The sequence below is a fragment of the Parasteatoda tepidariorum genome, chromosome 1 (assembly GCF_982258835.1).
Source record: "Parasteatoda tepidariorum strain Cologne lab strain chromosome 1, Ptep-v5.0, whole genome shotgun sequence".
Lineage (NCBI taxonomy): Eukaryota > Metazoa > Arthropoda > Arachnida > Araneae > Theridiidae > Parasteatoda > Parasteatoda tepidariorum.
In genome coordinates, this window is record NC_141755.1 from 134,998,534 (window position 1) to 135,024,057 (window position 25,524).

Here is a 25,524-nt window from a genome sequence, read left to right on the forward strand (position 1 = left end):
CAGTTACTGTTAGTTGGAGTAAAAATTTTATATATAATTCTTAATCTCAAAATAAGATTTTTTTAAAGCAATATTTATAATTACTTAAAATATAAACACTCAACATACTGCCTGGCAATAGCACCATCTGTTGAGGAATAAGAGAAGTATTTTTGCCATCATCAATTATTTTATAGGCAAAAAGTTACTTTAAAAATTTCTTCAACAAATACGGAGAAATTTGAGAATACACAGGTAAACAGGAGATAGTTATAAAATACAGGAGACTTGGCAGGCATGGAATGTAATTCAAAAAATCCTTAGCTTCCAGAGTAGCAAGATGTCTATCCGAATTTCTCCTCTGAATTAGGCTCTTTGTACTGGGTACAACATGAAGAATAATTTTAATAGTGAAAAAAAAAATTTAAACATTGAACATATTTTTTACGAAGCACAAAATTTTTATAACTGTTTAAATCCATAAAAATAGGCTCATAGAGCAACGCCCTAAACACACACAACGTCCCAAGCACACGAAATTAGAAAAAAGAATTATTAAACTGAAGCAGAAGGAAAATGAAAGTAAGTTAATAGTAGATAACATTAAGAGGTAAGCTGCATTAAATCTGATCACTAAAACATAGCATAATAAATAAATACAAAAAAAGACAACAAAAAAAAACTTATTAAAATATAAAACTTATTGTTTTTCTTAATTTTCTTTGGGTTTTTTTGTCCTTTGTGTATTTATTTATTATGCTATATTATATAGACATATATACACATGCAGAGCATCAATGAAATAACAACAAAATCTACATACCTGTATCAGGTTTCATCATATGTCAGTGCCATTGTCATACAAATCAGCAACATAAGTAGGAAAAACTGCACAGTGCCAGTATAAGAAACTGTAGTCAGAAGCATCCTCTTTAACCTGAAATAAAATAAATTAAATTTAGTAGAAATATTTTTAATTAGCAAAAATAAGTCTTAAAAAGCTGACAAAAAATAACTTGAAAAGCATAAGCTACAAAAAATGCTTATGACTTCCACTAATACTAATTACTTATAAAAGTAAGAAGAGTTTTAAAACTTATTAATTTTTGCTAATAAAACTGATGGGCTCAACATGCATGGTAGCTAAGCCCTTCAATTAAGTCATTTATAAAATTTAACAAATAATTTTAAACATAATTTACCCTTAAAACATTAGATTTTCAAGTAGTTAAAAAAAAGATACTTTTTCTAAATGCATAAAAAAAACTTGGATAGACATACCATAATTTGGCAGAGCATACCATGGCATTTATGATTTATAAACATTAAACTTCGGTATGCACTGCGTACCTAATGGGGCAGCCTGTACAGTATTTTTTTTTTTTTTAACTACTTGAGCTAGAAAATTCAATTTTGTTCAATTGATTCTCCAAAATTTCATTATTTTTCTTCATCTCTTTATCTTTTGCAGCAATCTATTTTTATATTTTATGATCAATAATAATTAAAAGAATTAACAATGGAGGTGTAAAACAGTTTGCAAGAATGTATCAATGGTGCAACATACGTTCTACCCTTCACACAAAAAAGTCGTCGGTGAATTCCCCTCTCGCAATCACTCTGCTAATAGTCTCTTATAAAGCGCAACGGAAGTATGATTCCACCTTTTTTCTGCTGCAGGTGTGAAGAAAAAAAGTGAAAGAAAAATATCCAATCAAATGAGTTGGGTGAAATGGTTAAATCTTAAAGATCAAGTTTTTTTTCCCACTTTCAGCTGAAGATCAACTTTATTATTAAAAGAAATAACGCATTCACGATCATTTAATGCTTTAATTTTGTGCAATTATTCATCTATTTTTAAAACTATTTTTTTAAAGTTTTTAGCTGTTGTCATTTGATAGGTTAAAAGTTTAGAAATTTAAAATTAGTAGTAAAAAAAAGGGATGCGTTCATGATTGTTTTATTGTACAATTTAAGCCACATTGAAAAAATTGGCTATTTCATCATCTTTAAATAAGCTTAAAATAAATGTATACAAAACAATAAGTATATTCATTTGTAGCATGATACTAGGCAAACATTAATGAAATTTAAAATAAGTATTAATAACTTTCTTTATGTTACAATGTTAATTCGGATAGAAAAATATAAATAAAGATGCTAACTACCTAGTAAGTTTTAGCTCTATAATTTGTGCAATTTAAATTCTTGTTAAACATATTATTTAAAATTTTTTAGGTAAGTTTAATTTCAAGTAAAAGGTTAAATTTATTATTTATTTTAGTAATCAATATTTTAATAAGGAGAAAAAGTTATAATATGTTAACCAATGTACCTTTTATGCTAAAATTAAATTTTTAAAAGTCGAAAATATGGTAGCATACAACTAAATTTTTAAAAAATAAAATATAGTAGCACACTATTTTTCACTTTAAAACAAATAGCATTTAAAAACAGACATTCTATTTCCAAACCAAAATTTTAAAAAAAGTTATTAAATCTCTATAGAATAATAAAGATATAGAATAGCCAATTGAAAAAATATCAACTGTCATTTATTTTGTCTTAAATATAGATACATATTCTGTTTCAACTTTATTTAGAAATAATCTATTTTGTAAATTGCATTGTATAGGAACAGTAATCATTAAAATAAATTGTATTGATTTTATTGTTCATTAAATTAAACTTATTTTACCATGAGAATTTTTATGAGAATACCATTCTGAATATTAGCGTACACATTCCCATTAGTACAAAATTTTCATTTTAAAATATAAAAAGATTTCTTTTTTATTTCACATATTTTGACAATATAACTTTTGAATTTATAAAGAAGGAAGACAATTAATCAATATATTAACACTATATAGCATTACTTATCAAAAGTAATGTAATTTTATTAGCCAGAAAGAGTATATATGCAATAATATATCAAAACATACTGATGGTAATGCAACATTTGAACTATGTTCAAAATACTTTTAGAGGAATGGGTGTCACAAGATATATTCTTTTTTTTCCTTGTGTGTGTTAACACTGTGTTAAATTTTTCAAAAACTATTAATTTCAGAAATGCATGTTCTTTGAAACTTTTGACCCAAATGAAAACATTTTAATTTTAAAAAAAAATGCAACTTTCAACTAGACTCTTAGTGCACCAACTACTAATTTTGTGAAAGATATCAGTGTTTTAATTCAAATAATATGTTAATTAAAGTCACTTGTATATTAAAATCCAGTAACTGAAAAATGCAGTTGTTATGGAATTATTCATCATTTCATGTAATTCAAATAAAATAAAATGAATAATAACATGTTTTTCTTTTGACTGAAATGTGAAATAATGCTACCATTTGCACTCCTACAGACATAAGCAAACAGTCTTCATTCTTTTGCACATTTAAATTCAAACTTTATAATCAAATAAAAATATAAAGTTTAGCAAAAGTTTTTTTTTAATTCATTCTTATGCAAAGCTCTTTGCAATATTTTTTTCTTATTTCTAATAGGCATTGTAATATTTAACACTAAATGGGGCATTGTAATATTTAATACTAAATTATTTTTAAAACTTTTTGAATGAGTTTAAAACAATCACTTTCTCTAAGTTTAAAGGGGAAGAAAACTTATTAAGCAAGATGGAACTGGACATTACAAATGTTTTTTTTATTATATGAAATAATTCCTCTGCATAAAATGCAATCTATCATACATCGGAATAATTTTAACAATATACACATAATATATAAATAAATATATTTATTATTTTCAAAAAAGTACCCTTGAAAAAATTATGAAATAATTTTAAATATTATGATCAAATTCAAAAAATTACTGAATTTATAAAGGAACTCAAAACATAAATATTCATACAATTTGATATTTAAAGGAATTGCATACCTGGACGATTAAGAGCAGATAAAACAAATATATAGTCGACACTCACTATACTTTTTGAAAAATACTAATCTTTCCTGTAAAAAAAAAAAAAAAAAAAATAAGTACATTAAAAGATATCTTAATTTCTAAAGCCTAAATAAAAAAGTAACTTTTATTCAGAAAATAAACATTCATGATGTTTTAATGTAACTGGTTTAGCAATTTTGTGATTGACAAATATAATTAAAATAGCAAAGATACAGTAAAGTAAAACAATAACATTTTTATCATAAAAGCTAAACTAAACTCAGAAGTGCAACAGCTCAAGGAGACCTACTGTACCCATCCTGGTTTTCTTGACATCTGGGTTACAGCAGTAGATTTTACAATTGGGTTGTCAACCAAATGTGTAATTCTCAGAGTTTAATCCCCAAGCATGCTTGGCACTCATTTTATCAACCAACTGAAGCAATGAAAGGCTGAGTTAACCTTACCTTGATTTAGCATAGAACCCAGGACTTTTGACATGCTACCACTAAGCCATTGGGCATGGGCATCTACTATAAAAGCCACATTATTATAATTTAGTTTTTTTAAGACTATACTCGAAAGAAAAACCAGAAAGACAATTTAAAGCTAAGCTCCTCAAAATGTTGAATTGAGTGAATATAATATAAAATACTATAATACTAAATATTGAAAGGTCATTTTTTTAGTACATATAGCTGCATTGAGAAATACAAATGGCAAAACATTCTGAATTGAAGTACATTTATCAAACTTACTAATAAATGAATAAACTTGATTTAATGATAAAAACTTAAAAATGTTTTTTTTTCATTTTTATCACTATAATTTTGATTAAGTTGATAATTAAAAATTTCAAGCATAAAAAATCCTAAAAAATTTATCTTCTTTTTGAAGATCTAATAAATTTAAAAGAATTAGAACAATTTAAACTGATACAGCATTGAAACCCTCTTTTTGAAAATAAATGATTAAATTATGCATTATTAAGAATTCGAGTACAACAGCTGATGGTTAATTGAAGCCTACTCAGTTTCAGATTGATAGATACCAGCTTGTCTGGGATGTAAAGACGACTGGTGTAGTAATGCTGACCACATTGCTACTATCATGCTGTTGGTTACGAAATTGTGAAGTCTTAATATCCACGACCCCTTTGGCCCATAATGGGCTGTTGTGAAAATGTTTTACTTTGTAGTCATGGAGAGTAAATTAGGTAGCTTCTACATTAGTGTGTTGGAAATAAAAATATATTCTACTTTTATTATAGGTTATTCAGGTATGAATACCAACAAATTAAGATTAGTTGACTCAGTTATTTTTGAAAATATATGAATAGATATATTCTAAAAACATGTGTCACTTAAAAATAATCTAATTATATTATAATGAAAATTTTAGATAATTATTAGATGAAAATCTTATACAAGTTTTGCATAAGTTAATTTAATTTTTACTTGAAACTATCAAGATAATATCACATCATGGTTGTCATTTAGCTATATATAAAATATAAAAACCAAATTTTCAGTAGATTTTCAAGATTTACAAAACTTAAAATAGTTCATACCTTTCCAATGATGATTATTTTCAAAGCAAGGTGTTCTAAATGTTTTACCCAATATGAGTAATTGATTCATTAATAACAACTGAATGACGGTGGAATATTCTTTCAATTCCTTATAATTGAAAAAAAAAAATTTTTCATTGGAAATTTTTTTAAAAAAGCAGCTTTAATGGCAATTATAAACAGAAAATAAAAATTGGATTTCTTAATATTGAGTAGAATTAACAATTTAAAATAGACATATAATTAAAAAAAATTAAAAATCCATATGAAGCTTGCTTGAGTAGGTAAATTATAAAAATTTTTGCCTACATGCTATATATCATACAACTAGATTACACAACAAAAAACAGTCTATGTAAACTGATCAGCTCTTTCACAGCAAAACAAAGAAAGTGAATATATAGCTATAAATTATTAGATATAATATAAACAAGTGGTTTTGCAGTAATATGGCTTCCTTTAAAATAAACTAATGGTTATTGAAGAAAAATTTATGGTTTCCAAGCTTTTTTTAAAAAAGTAATGTTAAAAATGTTAAATATACAATACTCATTAATTAATGCTTATGCATACTGCTCTGTTTTTTGCAGGACAAAACAAAAAAGAAACTTTGTAATTTTTTCAAAAGCAATTTATAAACCACAGCTGAAATTATTGTCTCTGAAAAAGACAAGACATTTTACCATGTCAGTTGTACTCTATTATAGGTGGTTTTGAAAATTAGAGAAATTAACAATTCCAAGAAAAGTCATAATAATGAATAGCATCTAAAAATATAAACAATCAACTGAAAAAATCATAGAATATTGAACTGATAGTCAACTTATTAACATTGGCCCAAAGTTGACACCAGAATAGACTGATATACAAGTTTTATAGATGAAATATTATAAAATTAGTTTTCTTGTATTTTAATACATGCAAAAATTATCTATTTTGTATCTTTTATCAAATAGGACCATTTTACCATTTACCATAGGACCATTCTTTGTCCACATTTTACAATTTTTTACTGATTTAAAATGAGCATCACTGAGCATACTGATTTTAAATGAGCATTTAAAATCAAGACCTTAATAACTAGATTTAGATGATCTAGTCATGGTTTATTATGCCTAATTCTAAACTTTTTAAAGTGTAACTATACTACTGAGTCTTAATGTCGTATATTTGTCAGAATCTTGACACTATACAGAATCTGATAAAGTATTAATAAAGTAAATTCACAATGAAAACCAAATTTCCTATAGAAAATAATTTTTTTAATTTAGCCATTAGGTATAAAATTCCATAGGAAGAAAGTTAAACAAAGGTATTGCTAAAATCATATAAAACAAAGGGAAAAAATTTAGATTCAGAAATGATGAAAAAACTCTTTACAAACATAATTTGCATAATCCATATCTAAATCATAATATTTAATTACATTCCCAGGAATTAGAATTAGTTAATAGTCATTTCAATAAGGAATAAATTATCAAACAAAACTTTTGGTAAGTTCAACTAAAGAACCAGATAATAATGCCATCAGTGAATTGTTAAAAGATTAAAAACTAAGCTTCAGTTTTCTGTTAACAATTGGGCTAGTTATAACCATCGCTATGATAATGGAAGAAAAATCTGAAGAAAATGTTATACCCACAGCAAAACCACACACACACATCATCCGTTTAAAAGCAGCTCCAACTTTATTTTTCTTTGAAAGTTTTTCTTTACTGGATATAGATTCCTCAGAGAAATTGTCTGAAAAAAAAATAGTACATTAATATGGCTTCAATCTTTCAAAGAATTTTGTTTTAAGTTAGCGAAGAAATACAATATAAAAAGAAATTATTACCATAGAGGAGGTACAAAGACAAAAAAATTTCTCATATGCCCATTTTTTTGGATCTCATAAAGCAGGACCAAATGTCCAAAAGCTATATATGAGAAAATATAAAGTAATTATTATGTAGTAACATAATTTATAAAAATGCCTTATTAAAGTTTGAGCTTATTCAATGAAACTTAAACACTAACCTTCAAATGCTAAGTACCTTCTGAGAAGTTTTTTAAGAGCTTGTTACCGACTGAATCAAATTTTGATACAGCTGATATTGATATATTCAGAAAAATTTTCTTCTTTACACAAGTCAAAAAATTCAACTAACTCATCTCATCAAGATTAGGAATAAAAAAACTAACAGCATTGCTGCAACAATGTATGCTTCCACACAGAGAGAGATCGAATGATTCTGACAAACCCTATAACATTTCCTAAAATCAAAAATGAAAAGTTCAAAATGAAGCAATTTGATGGTTACGCAATCTAATGAGGAATACATTTTTATACATGCTACAAAAATTATTATTATCAGTTATTGAATTTATTTGCAAATATCAAAAAAAGGTAAAACAATCAATTGAATAGACAAGACACAATGAATTCAATAAACATTAAGACAAATTTAACACAAAAGTAATAATACAAACTTTGATTTAAAAAGAAACATAATTGGGTTCTTAATATAACGTTAGAAGTAATTTAAAAAGTAGAACATTACACTAAAAACTGCTAATTTGAAATAAACGTCAAAAAATAAAGTTTGGAAGAGAATGCAAATGTATGAGAAATGCCAAACTAATTTTCAAACATGATTATTTTATATAAATAAGAATATGTAACCAATTTATTTCCTTAAAAAGTTTTCAGCTTAGAAAAGCAGCAAAATTCATATTATGGTTAGATCACACAATGACAATTATCGGCAATGAAACTGGCAAGTCAATCGCTATCCTCTACTTTCTCAAAAAAATGCTCGAAAATCCTCATGCGATATAGAAATCACGGTTGCCCGAAATATTAGCAACTGCTCAGGCAATTTTTTTCTCTCCGTTAACTCTTGAACAATTCAGATCATTTGCTTTTTATGAAATTTCAATTTTGTGGGATGACATATACAAAGGTAAATAAAAATGGCGACGACGCTGATGAAGAAAATAATCAGATGAAATTTTTTGATGATGAAACAGAAGTTTTTTAGTTCAATAATAACATTTGCCTTTAAATTAAAGCATTAAAAATACTTTTACATGATGAGATGAGAATCTCAATGAAGTTGATGTACCATAACAGGAACCTGCACATCATTTCAAAAGTGGTGAGTTCAGTAAACTATTTTCTACATTTTCTTTTAAAATATTTATATTTGGTTTAAACTAATAAAATTAAAACTTATTATAATTTATTCCAATCAAAGTTTTAATTACTTTAGATAGAAATAATTTCTATTTTAATGTATGTAAAGATTTATACTGGTGAAAAACTTCATTTTGAAATATCCGCCAAGCAATTCGCCAAACTTTGTGGCATTATTGTAACATAAAATATAATAATCATTGTATTTTTTTATTTTCAAACTTTAATCTTTATTTCAGCTGATTGTTAAAGCATGTGTTTGATTATTTGAAAAATTTATTTTATTTTTATTATTGAAATAGTTATTTTATTCTTCCCTAAGAATTCTTTTAATTTTTGAAAAGTTAATTTTAAAACAAGTTAGAAAACAAATATTTATCTTCTCTCTCACAAAGCTACACCATTTTTCGGTAATTATTGAAAAGTATTAGAAAAAGGTAGTAGTATTATATATAAGAAGTAATTTTTAAAAATAGAAATTCCCAATTTCCTTTTCTGTTTCTACATTCATCCCCTCTTTTTTTGTTAAATGATGATTTGCATAATATTTTGTTTATTATTATTCAAAGTTAACTCTCGATACTTTACTTTTTATTTATACTTTACATTTATCTATTGATACTTTACTTTTCTACAATGGTAGTACTGTTTGTCTACGATAGGTACTCTGTCCGCCACAAAGTCTGCGGCAGTCTGGTGCTATGGAAACAAGAAGAGAGCATTTTAGGGAGGGTGGCTTCGATGAAGAGGTCTCCTTTTCTTTCGCCTTCGATGATAGCTTGTATGGGGAGTATACCAGATTGGCTGACTCAGCCACCAGTAGGAGACTTATTTAATCTGGTTCAAGAACTTTTTTAAGATTCGCATGAATATTTCTTTCTTACTTAAAATAATTCTCTCGATTCAATCAGTTGTTATTTTTTAAATACAAAGGAAAAAAAGTGAACAAATTCTGACATTAAGGGTAGTACAGGTTTTTTTAATATTACTTTTTAATTTTACGATATTTATTATGAATGTTCATTCATAGTTAGATTGTTTAATTTCTAAACTTGCACATTTTTTAAAGCAGTTCATTTCTTTTATTACTTGAATTTTCTGGAAAAAGTGAAGAGCTTAAACTTAATAACTCTGATTTTAAAAGGAGATAAAACTTTTGCTGAAAATAAAAATAGTTCACGTTATCTGTGCCGGAGAAATATTAAATATCTTTATTTTGATTATTAATTTTTAAATATTTTCTTTCTTTCTTTATTTTTTTTGAAACTGAAAGCAAGTGACCGCAACTAGGATGAAATCTAAAACTATCAACGATGATTTTTATCAGCACCCATCAAACCATCTGGAATTATCTGAAGTTTTTTTTGCTTAAATTACGTTTTCTTATTCATATTTTATTGTAACCTGTACAGTTTTTTTTCACTATTTATTAAAAACAGTTTTTATTAGCAAATTTATGTTTTTCTTAATAACCAATTTACTATGTATGATAAATTTATAGATGAGTTATTTATTAATAAAACATTGAGCTGCTTTAAACAATTTTATACAATTTCCATACATACATATAAATTTTTAAAATTTTTTTTCTAAAACAGAAGCTTTTGAAAAAGAGAAAAGATTAAAAAAAAGGAATCACACGCTCTAAACGATGTTTCAGGCGCGAATGCTCATTTCTCTTAACTCTAGGGCTAATACAATAGATCGAAGAAAGAAGTCTCCTTTTCTCCCACCGAAACCAGTCTTAAGAGGGACCCCGCACCCCTACTTGAAATAATCATACCTCGTTACCATAGTCCCCGCCACCCCTCCAGACGAATGGCGGACAGAGTACCTATCGTAGACAAACAGTAAGTATGTAAGTTTACCTTACTAATTTTTCAATATACTTTCATTTTTAATAGTCTTCGTTTATAAATACAATTTATTTTTTTTAAAACAAATTTCAGCCCAAACGTTAAAGCTACAAAATAAAATATCTGCCATCTTTCATTAGAGTATAGAATAATCTTAGAACTATAATCAAAATATCTGGCAAACTTTAAATCAGTTTATAAGGGATACCTGACGGCTTAACTGATTTCAAATTAATGGTATTTAATCCCCCTTATTCTAATGTGCGTATTCCAATGTTAATATGTAAAATTTTATCATGATAGTGATTTCTTTCTTTTATTTCAGATATTTTGTGGAATCTTGCAAGGTTTTTTTGGTGAAGAAGGAAAGAGTTGTAAAATTTTTATGAATGAAATTAAAAGATAAAAAATGTAAATGAATAATGTTCTAAACATTTCACTTGACTTTTTCAATTGATTCTTGTATTATTTAAAATACAAAACACATTTAAAGCCTATAACAAAATAATAGGGTACATGAAAAAATATGCTCTTTATAAAATACAGTTTTTTTTTCCTAGTTATTAATGAATTTATATAGTGTATATATTACAATAAATTTGTCTTAAAATAAATTATGTAACTTTTAATTAAATTATCATATACCAATAATGAATGCTTATCACAAACGGGTTGGTCGCTATGGTCTCCGGCCACGCGCCAACCAACCAAAATCACCATAGTGATATTTTTCCTCCACTTGTTGCTGGTGGTGGCAACGGGTGACTGAGATGGGGGATATGTGTTTTTAAATGTAACCAAGTAGTGTGTTTTAAAAGGGAGATTAAAAAACTATCTCCTATAATTGTACGATGAATAATTTTTGTTTGTAACATTTTTAATAAAGTCTTATAACTGAAGCTTTTAAAAGTGTTATATGCTTTAAATTTTACAATAATAAATTGCAAGTATGAAATTGAAAATCTTCTTATATTTCAAAAATAATTTTAAAAAGAAATTGGTTTTTCATAAAAATGATATTCCTGATATGCAATGTGAAAATGATGAATAGAAGTTATGATCCCTTAATGCAATGTAAATTAATTTTATGACAATAAATCCGGAGACATTATTTATTGTGTATTTTTTAGACTAAAGTAAAAAAAAAAAATAGAATTGATTTGATAGATCTAACAGTTTTAATGTTACAAATATTTTAAGATTAAAAGGTAAGTCAAAAAATGCATATTTCATACATTAAACCCTCATTTCTCTTTAAAAATTATTTCAAAGGTCTATTTTATTAGGTTAAGCATAAAAAATTGAATTTGAAGAAATGTCTCATTTGTTTAGATAGCAATGTCAGTTGCATAAAAAAGTCAAAAAATTGTACTTTCTACACATGAAACATTTAAAAAATTTCGAATTGCTTCACTATTAAATCAGACAGCTTGGTTTTATTCTCATTCAATTTAGTGTACACATAGCAGGGTTTGAGATTTTTTTGATTTTTTTTTAAAAACATTTAAAAAATCATATTTTTTTTTTATTTAAATCAGATTTTTTTGATTTTTTATTCAAATACACTGTAAGAAATTTAATTTATGATTAAAAATACTTCATAAATGTTTAGTCAAAATTAAATTAACATTAAAACTATATTATAACAATATTTTAGGAGCTTTAACTTACTAAAATAATTTTTCGTTATAATACAGAGCTTTGAATGCATGCCAACCATTTTGGAACAAATGCATGATTGAAATTTAAAGACTAGATGAAATAGAGAATTTAAAGAGTACTTCAGGGGTCTGTTTAGGTTTTTCTGAAAGGCACCTATTTTGTGAAAATTTAGACAAAATTTGTGAAAATAAAAAATTATATTAAAAAATCAACACAAAAATATTGTAAAAATATGTATTTATCATTTCCTACGAGACACAAAACTAAAATTTTAAGAAAAAGTATTTAGTGAAATTATTCTACAGTTTTTCCTAAAGTTGAATTTGTGAAGGTAACTCTAAACGGTAGTAAATTTGGCTCGGACAGACCCCTGTACTTTAATTATTAAAGCAAAGTTTCAATTAGCAAACCATAATTTTAATTTAAAATTGTGATTTCTTTTTTTTCCTCTTGATTTTTAAAATGGCAAAATAAATGTAACAGATTGTGTTTATAAATGTAGTCATTCATCAAAAAATAAATAAAAATTTAATCTATAAATTTTTATATTAAAATATTCATTTTTAATTGTACATCAATAAAATATAATGTAGATTTTAATTCCATACTTTTTCAATCAAAAGGTAGAATTTTAATTAGCATTATTTGCATTTTTTTTTTTTAAAAAAGTCATGTTTATTAATTACTTTCTACAGCTATGCAAGTCTATATTAAGACAGCATTAAATGTTTACTTTAATCTGTACTTTCAATCTCAAGAATCAATAGATTTTTAAAAATGTAATTTCAAATGTGTTGGAATTTAACACACATCAAGAAAGAGAGTAATTTCGTTAACTAAAATTAATTAATGTAGCAATTTATTTGAAATAAATTTTAAAACAAAGATAAGAAAATAATAAAAGTATCAATATTTGAAACACTGTTTTTTAACTTTTAAAATCAATATATATAAAAAAAATTAGTTGATTTAAATCAATAATTTTTTTAAAAAAATCTTTTGATTTATATCATGATTTAAATCAACAAACCCTGATACAAATCAATAAAACAGGACTATAATAGCAGGGATTACAATAAAAAAAAACAAATAAAATAACAGGGATAACAATGAAAAAAAGGATAATGTGGTATAATATACAAATGAAATCAGCTCTAATTTTATAAATCAAGTAAAATGCTACACGCAAATAAAATGATAATAAAAATTAAGAGTTATTTATTCAAAATGCTAAAAACAGCAACGTATAATAATTTTAAATAGAAAAAAAAATCTTTTTAAATGACTTTTTTTTTATTATTTAAAACTTTTAGGGGAAAAAAATCTAGAAAGTTTTAAACAATTTGTTTGCACATAGTTCTAATCTAAAGAACAGCTTTTCCAGTAGCGGCATTCTAAAATTAATAAATGGGCTTTTTTGTCAATTTTTTTGTGAAATAAAACAATTTCTGCAAAACCAATTTGGAATAACTTTTCAAAGTTTTTCCTAAAATCACTTAGAGATGTAACTGTATTGGTTACCCTGAAGGATTGAGCAGGTATCATAGTAGGTATTACTGTTTGAGGATAGCCATAAACTGGAACATTGACCATTCCAACCATTCCTTGCCCAACAGCAGCCTAGAAGGGAAAAAAAATTCCATTCATTCCATTTAGGCTTATCACAAAGAAATTACATTTTGCAAACATTTATAAACTGGTTGATTTAAACCTAGCAGTGAAAGTATGATGGAATTGAGAAACAATGTACATAGCTATTTAAATAAACAATCTTTATTTTTTTAGATAAAAATTATAATTTAAAATATTATAACAGAATCAGGGTCTGTCAAGACATTTTGTGAAAGGTTCTGTATTTGTAAAATTGAGAAAAAAATTACTCGTGATTTGTGAATATAAAATAAGTGTTAAGTCACATTCTTTCAACCACGGTCCTGTTTTGTGAATTTGTGCAAATAGGGTTCCGTTATTGCAAAAAACCTTTTCAAGGAGCTTTTAAATTGTAAATGGACACAAGATTATGCTCAACACTGTAAAATTATAATTAAAAATATTTAATTTTCAAAAATAAACAGCTATTGCTGCTACTAAATTAGAGATGCAACATACAAATATTTGGTATTTAGCCTATACTGCACAACAAAGAATATTCATTTTGGACAAATAATGGAAACAAAATCACTCACATTTTTAATAATTTCAATGAACACATTTTAAATAACATAACTTAGTTATGTATCACTCTTAATGTGTTGCACATTAAGTAAACTTAAACAATTCTTAAATTTACAATAGTTTTTTTTAAAAATTGATATAAGTTAATTTTTATTTACATAATATTTTATCAATAAATTTTATGAATAATATATTGCTCAATTATTTACAAAAAAATATCCTTTAATATCAATAAGAATGTACACTCGATGTTTGTAGAAGTAGATATATTTTCTTTGAATACTACATTTTGAATTTATAAATTTTTCTTTTACTTCGAAGAAGTTAAGGGATCTAATATAAATGAAATGAGATCAAATTTAGCCTTATAATTAAAGCAGAAAAACATGATTAACAAAACACTTAGCATCAGACAATTTTCCCTGCCCATTTACAATAATACATTTCGAATTTATAAATTTTTTTTGACTTCGAAGAAGTTAAGGGATCTAATATAATTGAAATTAGATCAAATTTAGCCTTAGAATTAAAGCAGAAAAACATGATTAACAAAACACTCAGCGTCAGTCAATTTTTCCTGCCCATTTACAATAATACACAAACGTCTTTCGAGTGTCACTTGTGAAGGGTCCGATTAAAAGACAAATTATTTTGTGAAGGGTCCATTAACGGACCCAAATTTCTTCTAAACAGACCCCTGAGAATTAAGACAAAATATTCTGACATAATATATTTCAATTTTTGAAATGAAGTCTAAGTTTAAATTAATCAGATTCATCAATGTATGATTAGCATGAGTTTCAGCCAGTAGTTTGAAAAACCACATTATTTTTGTAGTTCACTGCAACTGCACAGAATTTACAACTACAACTTGCTACAAATGCAGTTAACTACAACTATTTTTTTAAAAAATGAACTGACTACAAACTATTTTTGAATTGTAGTGACTACTTCACTACTTTGAGACAAACTTTGCTAGAGAACTTAGTTTACACATATATTCAAAATGGGTGTGAATAAGAAATTGGCTTACATTAAAATACAAGGGAATAATTAAGAAATATTTATTCATGTTCACATGAGCCAGTTTGTTACTCCAAAAAATGTGTTTCGAATTTGATAATATAATCTTAAACTTTTTATGCATTTTTCCATGAGATTGGTCCCCATATTATAAAAATGACTTGTTTATTTTTTCTTAAAAAAATATTTATAGATATTTTTTACAGCAGTCAAAACAAAAAAAGGGTGCATAGCCAAATCTTTCAACAAAAAATAAGCACCTTTTAAGAACTTTTTAAGCACTAAAAAAATATTTTTAAGCATACATTAACAAAATGCAAAATTATTTTCAAAGAGTTTACATGATCGTGATAAAATAACTAGTTTTTGACAAAGAAGTCTTTTCTTGATTATATTAGCCACCATAAAAAGATCGAGAGATTTTTCGGTCCGAAAAATGAGGGTGGAAAATGAAACCTGGAATTGAGAATATCTAGCAAAATGCAGCAGAGTTGCACATGAGAGTGCTAGAATCTCCAAGAACTCAGGTCAGGAGACGAACATGCGGTTTCGCAAGTATTTCATTAAACATGTAAAATGATAGCTGCTTTCATACGCTATTGGACAAACGATAGGCCGACATGGATTGTGGTTGAATAAAATGTGAAAACGTTGAATAGAACAAGGTGAAAACCGCGATTTTGCAAAATACATGCCGAAAATCGACATAGTAAAGAAAAAAATCTCTTTTTCAAAAGCACTTTTTAAAAATACTCAAAGAAAAAAGCACCTTTAAGGGCTTTAAAAAAAATTAAAATCGAGATAAGTACATTTAAGCACATTTTAAAAACGCTACACAACATGAAAAATAAAAGCCATTAAAAAATAAAGATTAAAATAAACACCATTTGCTGAAAAACAATAATTTTTTCTTAGAACCATTCATATCTCTATATATCACAAACTTTTATTCCTAACTCTATAAATTTTCTTTTTTAAAAATTCCCAATTTGAGCATTTCATTTTAATTCTTTCAAAATTTCAAAAAAGAGGAGGACGACGAACAAACTGAAGTAGATCCAACACGGAAGACGTTGGAAGTATTATGCGTCCAATTCTTCCATTGCGGTGTCACATCATTATTTGATTATTTTGCAATTTACAACAAATAATAGTTTCATTATAATGTAATAAAAGTAATAATAAAGTACATATTATTTTAAATAATTTTTAACCAAAAATATTTGTTCATATCTGTCCACATTGGAGAAATAAATAACGGAGATTTTACTAGCAACATTTCTTAGGCTATGAGTAAAGTTTTGACACATGATGCATAATTATGTAAGTCAAAAAGTAAAAATTCACATTTAGAAATAATATAAGCACTTACATTTAGTGAAGTAAAAAATATGCATACAAATCTTAATCTAAAGAAGATTTTTAAAACCATTATTTATAAATACTTAAACTATTTTATTTGAACAGCTGACCCAATTCTGGGCTTACGATTGCCAATGTTCAATTCTGTATTCTTGTAATTTTGATCCCAATCCAGAAGACGAGGGAGCTCCTGGATCAGTACCCCCAGAGATATTGATTTGTTATGGGAACACGTAGGACTTTGCAACTCGACAGATTTAACATGCAGTCACCATTCACTACACGGGGAGTCTTCGGTCGGTTTGGGATCGAACCCACAAACTCTAGGACATGGGCCCAGTGCCCCACCAACCAGGCTATCCCGGCCTCTTCTTAAACTATTAACATTCAGCATACTACAGTACTAGCAATAGTATCATCTGTTGAGTAATAAGATAATTATTTTTGCCATCAGTGGATATTTTATCACCAAATTTTTTTTCTTAAATTTCTTGAACAAATACGGAGAAATTTGAGAACATATGGGTAAACAGGAGATCGTAAAATACAGGAGACTTGGCAGGTATGTTTGTTTAATTTTTTAAAGAAGAAATAATTTTTTTTCTTGATAAATTCAAAAATCAAATTGGAAAGATATTAATTGTCCTATGGCATTCTGGTCTCTTGCGTTTTCTCAAGACTAATTTCAGCCCTCAGGAGTTCTGAAGAGAGGTCATATCAATAACTGTTAGAAAATAAAAGAAATAGCTTTTTCTGAGGACAAAAGTGAAAAATGTTTCTGAAATTTGAAGTGCACAAACATCTTAACAAATCGAACAAAATTTTATAAACACTTTTTTTAAAGTCATACAATATGCAAGTTAATGTAACATTACATTTTTACAAGAAACATGCTATAATTATCATTCTTGAAATTGCACTTATTCAAACTCAATTAAACTTGATATAAGCTTTTGTAAGTATAAATTCATGCCTAACAAGTAAGGTAACATAGAGGGCAAAAATACAAGTTTGTTTCATTTTTTTTAAAAATAAAAAATTTTAGCAATCTTGAAAAGATATTAAAATCAATTTTTATAAAAATATTGTTCTTACCACAGGTGGTACATTCTGTGGCACACCAACATAGTTTGACACAGGTGTATTTGGACTCCAGTTCACACCACCAGTTTCAGAACATATTTTTGGAGAACCCCACTGATGACCACCAGTTCTAAATTTTGAAATGAAATGACAATCTTTAAATATTTTTAATTATAATAACCAAAATATAAGTTTTGGTAAAAGAATTTGCAATTTAATTATCTCCATTAATTATAAATAATTTAATAAAATTTGTACAAAAATATATTTGACAAAATATATGCAAGCATTAAGCATAGAAGATTTGGGCATCAGAGGTCCACATAAAAAAAAAATTCTGAGAAATTAAAAAACTAATTTTTTTAATTAATTATTTTCTCACCACATTTAAAACAGTTTAAAAAAATTTTTAATTATTTAAAAAAAAAACTAAAGAAATACTTTTAATAAAAAAAAAATTAAAAAAAAGATTTCAGATCTAAAGAAAGTGGTCTAGTTTACACAAAGTACAGTGATTCTCTTTCAAATTAATACGTTTTCTAAATCTAAACTTAGGATATTTTTAGTTGATTATAGACACCTACACCGATAATTTTGCAGTCTTATTTCGAAAACAAAATAGAGGAAAAAGTTTTCATTAACAAATTTCAAATGCAAAATAAAATGGTTTAATATATGGACATAACATGTTACAAACATAACATTAGAAAACATAAAATATATTGTAAAACGAAAAAGTTGAAAATCATAAAATGTTACAAACTATTCCTCATTTTAAAAATTATCTATCATCAAACATATTATAATTTAAATTTTTATATATTTTTTTCAGCATCAAATATAAAATATTGCTAGATTTATAATGAAAAATATTTTCAGAATTCTATTTTGATTAGACTTTTAACATTTTTCAGGTTTGGCAACTTTTATGAGCGGGTGGTCACTCAAATTTTCCTTATTTTACCAGGTTTTCCAAGTAACTATCTTAAACTTCCAGGTCTGTGTTTCTTTTCTCTTATAAAGTGCAGGATGTGTACAAAAAAAGTGTCTATATTACAAAATATTTTATTTAAAAACTTATTTTTTTAACATAGCATCTTGAAAAAAATAATTTATTTTGACAATTTTGCAAGATTTTTTTTATTTGTTTTTTAATGTTTTGGTACAACATTAATTTTTAGGAAATTAAGACATGGAGAAAAATACGTTTAACTTGTAGAATATATTGTTTTTATTGAACACAATTTTTTTAATGTGTTACTTTAATTAGTTTTTGCTCAAAGTGTAACTAGAAAATGGAAAAAAAGAATGACCAATAAGACCTTGGATAGGTATTGTTTAACATATTTTCATTAAGCAAAAAGGAAAACCGTTTCAGGTGATTATATATTAATACATTTTTATAATTATAGTGGCTCCCGAAAGTCTTCGTTCACTTATAACTGTTATTGAAATAGGCAATAAAAATTCATTAATTCAAATGAATATTTCAGACAATAAGATGTATAATCTAACCTTAAGCAAAACTGCATGGAATATTTTAAAAACAAAGTAAAAGTTTATTTTTAAGATATCAATAATGAAATAGCAACAAAAATTAAATGTTTTCCGATTTCAGAATTAAAATTATCATCTGTTGCTTTAATTTTTTCATTTCATTATTTTTCATTTCATTTTTTATATATTTATTTGCAATTTAGTATCAAATTTGAGACAGCAAAATTATATTTTTTTAAAAATTAAAATTATATTTTAATTTTTGCTTCACTGTAATATTTTCTTTTATCTTTTAAAAACGCCTCATGGTCATAATAAAACAATAGTTGATTATTTGTCATCATAAGAGGTAAATCAGTAATGAATATTGTTAAATTAATATATTATGTCCTATTGCAATATGCGATAAAATGTGTAATATGCAATAAAATGCTAAAAAGAAGGACTTCATATCAGAGATTAAAATTATAAAATTTGTGGAAAAATTCATAAATTTACAATTGAGCGTTGAAACAGTTTCTGTAAAATTTTATAAAAAATATTCTGCTCGAATTTGTTCAGACAAAAAAAACTAGTTACATTTATTTACAAACTTATAAAAGCTATTCTAGATGTGAAAGGAAACTAATATATTACTAATTAGAATATTTACTAATAGGCAGGGATTTTTTTGAAAGTGTACAATGACTTTTGTGCGATAAAGTGATTGTTACTTTTTGATGATTGATTTCTTACAAATTAACTTTTGCTTTGTATTTAAAATATTCCATGCAGTCTTGATAAGAATAGAATATATTTTTTTATTATTAAATATCCATTCTGAAATATTCATTTTAATTAACGAATAGTCTTATTTCATTTAAAGTCATAAAGTGTACCAACACTTTTGTGAATCACTGGATTTACATTTCAATATAAAGCTGTACTGTAAACTGTATTTTATCTTAACAGTGCATTTTAAAAAATTAATTGATCATATTTTCTTAAAACCAATATCTCAAGTGAAATTTTTAAACAATGTTTTTTTTTTGAATTAGCATTATTATTTTAAGAGATTCAGTATCCAAAAATAAATGTCACAAATGTATAATTGTCTAACTTTTTGTTGTTTAATTTATAGAAGAAAAAAGATAAAATTCTTTAAATTTTATTCTTTTTTTTCTTAAATGAAATTAAAATATTTAAAGAATTCCAATCTAAACACATAGTTTTTTAGTTTAGTATAGTTAATTGTTTTTGTTTTAACAACTAGACTCTTGTACAGTGCAGAAGTAAAACACTAAGTTTCGTTTCCCTTCTTTGTACTAAACACATATGAATAAAAAAAATTATATTTTATGTTTATACATCATTTAATATGTTTCCTATATGTTCCTTAGTCATTGTCAGCTTTTTTAGGAAAAAAGAGGAATAGTTTTGAAACATCATCTCTGGAATGCAAGCAACATTTACGAACTTTTGATATTGTTATAACTATACAATTCGAATTTTTGAATCCAAAAACTAATATTTACCAACAAAACCGTAAAATTTGATATTAATATACAGTTAGTTCTAAACAAAAAACTTTTTTCAAAATAAAAATATACTATAAAAGGTTAAAATGAAATAGAAAAAATTAGCATTAATGCAAGAATTGTAACAATTTGTCGACAAACACTGCTGTTAGTGATGGGTGAAATGTTGTGATTGGTTGGTTTGCTGAGAAAAAATAATTTACAGATTTCTTTGAATGGGAGTTCAAAAGCTTTCAGAAAAAGAGTGCAATATAAAATCTATTATTATTAAATTATAACCAACTAATTTTTAGAGAATTTAATAAAGTTAAAGATACAAAAACATTTTGACTCATTTTGTCAAAATAGAAAAAATTACCACTCTCAATTGCAAACAAACTAGAATCATTGTGTGAACAAACCCACGGACAGAATTTAAAAACCGAAGGAAATATTCTAACCCCGTCTTCCACATCCACCATAATCTTTGCCTTTCCTAAATTGCACAGTCCCATAGTCTGCATAGAGATCAAAGGTTTCTACATTTGCTTAGCAACCATGGGAGAATTTTATGTTGTATTCTAGTTTAACAGGGTTATAATGGAGCAAATTTTGATGAAAGCAAAGTAAGTCGATGATATTTTAACTGTTTGGAAACACATTTCCGTCTAAAAAATGTGGGTATAATGGATGAAACAATTTAAATTAAGAAAATTAGCAAATAATTTAAATTAGTGAAATTAAAAAAATATAAAAGAAAAAATTTCCAGCTTTTCTTTAAAATTTCCAAGTTTTTATCCATATTTCCCTGATTTTTCCAGTATAAAAAAAATTCCCTGATAGTTCCAGGTTTTCAAGGTTTTCCAGGTGGGTGGCCACCCTGTAAATCTCTGAAGGGGTAGGGAATTTTCTCCAGATCCCTGTACATTTGGTACAGCAATGCGACTAACCACAGGCCTCTCGATTCCACAGATTTTAATAGCACATATATCGCATGTACTTGGTGGTGTCGAGGATCGAGCATCGCCTCCGTCAAGGACTAGAATGGCCCTTAAAACCCCTATTAACCGGGAACTAAGTTTAAATGAAAAAATCTTGGTAAAAAAACATAGAAAAAAATTTGTCGCACTAATGTCAAAATATGAAAAAAGAAATATTTAATTTCTCTCTTCTTTTTTTGTTCTTAAAGGTGGGTTTGTTTTTTTAGGGTTTATGTATTAGCATTGCAAAATTTAGGTCTTAATTTCAATTTTTGAGGAACTTTCTCTTTTCCTTACTTAAATCCTTTTCTTTTTTATTTATATGATCTAAATAATTAAAAACAATTTATTTAACTTCATTAACTATTTAAAACCTTCCAAGCATTGTGTCCCTAGGTAAATTTTACTAAAATTCCCTGTTATGTAACATTATTGCCCGATATGAAAAAAAAAAAAGGCTATTCAATGCAAGAAAGCCAAAAACTGACAGTTCGGAAAAATAAACCGAACTAACGCTCTAACTATTTTTAAAAGTGCTTCAATTTCACATACACAAAAACTCACTCATAAATAATATTTTGCAAAGAAATAAAGAATTATCATTACTTGCTCTTATGAAAAAAATTATTTTTCTGACATTACAACAAAACTTACAATTATTATTTATATTTTATGCTATTTTATATTATTTTTTATATTTTATAAATTTATATTATTCTTTACTATGTATGATTTTTATAAATAACTTATTTATTGCAATTAAGATTTTATAATTAAACAATTTCAAGATTACAAATTTAAAGATTCAAAGCCAAATTTAATAAATTTGTAAAAATGTTGTTGTGGGTAAAAACGTCTTTTAATAACAACAAATATTTTAAAACTTCCCACACTAAATTTTATTACGAAAACTAATTATGAGAATTATCTTTTTACCTGTCTTTTGATACGTATATTTTTTTTTTCATTAATAAATATTATATACATTAAAGAATCAAGATTGATAAATTTTTCAAAATACTTTTATTCTATTTTTATAATTTATGAAGTTTTTGGAAGGAAAAAAAATTAAATCAGTATTTTAAAATAAAGTAAATGTCTCTTTCATGCAGTAAGAACGTGGAATTTAAAAGTAGACACATTTCTTAGTAATTATTTCGAAAAAACTTATACAGGGTAAGCGATAATTGCAAAGTAAGAAATTAATAAATAAATGTTAACATAGTCAAGCAAAAATAATCGTTTCTATTTCATGTTGATTGAAGTAGAAAATAATTATTATAATATTAAAATTATTTTTTATAAACTCGTATGGTGAGCGATAATTACAATATAAAAAAAATAGTGAATCAATTTTTACATAATAACAAAAAAATAAATTTTTTAATTCATGATCTTTGAATAATAATAATTATAAGTATTAGCATATTAGCATCCCACTCTAGAGTAGGATCGAACCTAGGACGCCGTACCCTTCAGGCGAACGCTGTAACCACTACACCACGACTCTTGTTCTAGACTGAGATAATTTAAATTTAAGCAATGTGTTTCTACGTTATGTTCGTTGCATGTCAAGTTGTAGCAAATTTTTACTTTATTCAGTATTTTGGAAAATTTCTTAATTTTCATCATAGTTTAGTTATATAAGAATTAAAACTCATATTTCCCTTGTCAATTACTGATAATGAGCCGACTCAATATTATCAACAAGCAAATATTTATAACCAGTTTAATGAAACAAAAATAATTATAAGTATTTAAAAATTTAATATGAATTGTAATGAAAATCTGCAATGTACAGTTTATTCGAATTCAAGAGAGACGTAAAAGATTATCTTTCGTGGGCTCTCACAGGTTCACCCTTTTTGTTTGAAACATTTTTAATATTCAATTTACGTTTATAATCCTAAAACATTTACGTAAATATAACTATGCAACAAAAGGTCAATTTTTCGTTAAAATAACAACTTTAAAAAACGGTCGAAAAATGGATAAAAAGTGCACGTTAAAAAACGGATTTTTAATACGTATTTTTTATTATATATGATTTTCATATAAGATTTTATTATGAAACAATTTCTAGATTATAAAATTCAAGATTCAAAACAAAATGTAATCAATTTTTTTCTGTGTAAAAACGTTTTTTAATAAGAACAATTATTTTAAAACTTCCTACACTAAATTTTATTACGGAAACTAATTGTGAGACTTCCTTATTATCTGTCTTTTGATACGTATGTTTTTTTTTTCCTTCAGTAATGAAGATATATACTACATTAAAGAAACAAGATTGATACATTTTTCAAAATACTTAAATTTTATTTTTGCTATTTATTGAAGTTTTTGTAAAAAAAAAAAATTAAATCATTGATACCGTTAAAATAACGTCCTTTTAACGGATACGTTTTATAACGAATGAAGAACTTTTGAAAATCATCACGTGAAAGTAATGTAATTTTAACATATACGTTTTGACGAATAAAGAAATGGTGAAAATCATCACGTGAAATAAACGTAATTTTAACGTAAGCCCAAAACCTTATAATGGACGAACGGATTTTTGACGTTTATTTGCCCTTTCATGCTGAATGGGATTTATATATATATATGTACATATACGTTATGAAAAGTGGTTACTCAAATTCGCTGATAGTAATATCGTATTAAAAATATATTATTTTTTTTAAATCATGCAGAATTTTGTAGCAATAACCATTGAAAAGGCGATCGAGAAACAAAACAGACTTAGAATGGAATCTGAGCAAATTGAGTGCATTAAAAAGTGACGACTCAAATTTGCAATTCAAAATTTTTTAAATATTTTGCTTTTTTTTTTGGGGGGGGACAAAAATTCATTGTGTTTAGAAGCCTGAGGGCTGCAGGTTGTCAAACTAAGTTTTGTTAAAAAAAAACATTGCTAGCAGTACAGAAAAGTTTCTAAACAGTCTCCTGTTCCAGAAAAATAGTTGCTTTTTTTAGCCTTTTCAGGCAAAAAGTTGCCATAGTTGTCTCAGACCGAAAATAGTTGCAAATAGTCGCATTTTAGTCTTCTTTTGCAACCCTGTCCACTGTTTGAAAACTACCCTATAATATTTATCGTAACGAATATATGAAAACAAATCAAAATAATTTAGTTAGCCAAGATAAATGCTAATTATAAAAATATCGTGCAACCAATATTTATCGTTTTCAAGCAATTATTAAATTTGGCACTGAGGAGATACAACTGTTTACAGTAAGAAATCATAAAATATTCGAGGGTCAAAATTTTTTGTTACAGGGTGCGTAGCCAGATTTTTCAACGAAAAATAAGCACCTTTTAAGCAATCAAATATTTTTAATCACATTCCAAAAACAAAAACACAATTAGGATCTGAGCAGTAATAAAAATTATTTTTTTTCTATCGTTTAAAGTTCTTAATTTATAAACATGAAGTCAATAAATTTGGAAACATTTTCAGAAACTTTACATAATGATGATGAAATAACTAGTTTCTGATAAATGCTGCATAGAAAATTGTGATTGAAAATTGTCATGCAAGCACTTTTTAAAAAACGCTACACACCTTGTGGTTGCTAAGTTTATGTTTTGATGTATGATCTCTGTTTCATAAATCTCATTTAAAATTATTTTCCACAACACCACATGTAAATGATTGAAAAGTTCATATGAAACAAAATTTTGTTACAATTCTCTTATAGCCGTAGCCTTGTAATTTTGAACCCATTACAGAAGACAAGGGATTGGGAGAAA

The 25,524-nt window shown here is 25.9% G+C and overlaps 1 protein-coding gene across 19 annotated transcripts in view; it reads right to left on the reverse strand.

The window, feature by feature from the left end:
• Positions 1–25,524, reverse strand: part of LOC147817020 (uncharacterized) — a 90,248-nt gene that overhangs the window by 42,381 nt on the left and 22,343 nt on the right. For 7 of the 19 annotated variants that reach the window (XM_087153844.1, XM_087153838.1, XM_087153840.1 and 4 more), the window contains 5 exons: positions 17,810–17,927; positions 13,676–13,774; positions 7,101–7,201; positions 3,883–3,956; positions 803–916 (listed from right to left, as the gene is read on the reverse strand). In XM_087153844.1, coding sequence (XP_087009970.1) covers positions 7,121–7,201; positions 13,676–13,774; positions 17,810–17,927 — 298 coding nt within the window. In that variant the 3' untranslated portion in view covers positions 803–916; positions 3,883–3,956; positions 7,101–7,120. Of the gene's footprint in view, positions 1–802; positions 917–3,882; positions 3,957–7,096; positions 7,202–7,295; positions 7,378–7,477; positions 7,715–13,675; positions 13,775–17,809; positions 17,928–25,524 lie in introns of all 19 variants that reach the window. The other 12 variants (XM_087153845.1, XM_087153921.1, XM_087153917.1 and 9 more) reach the window with 3 other exon arrangements.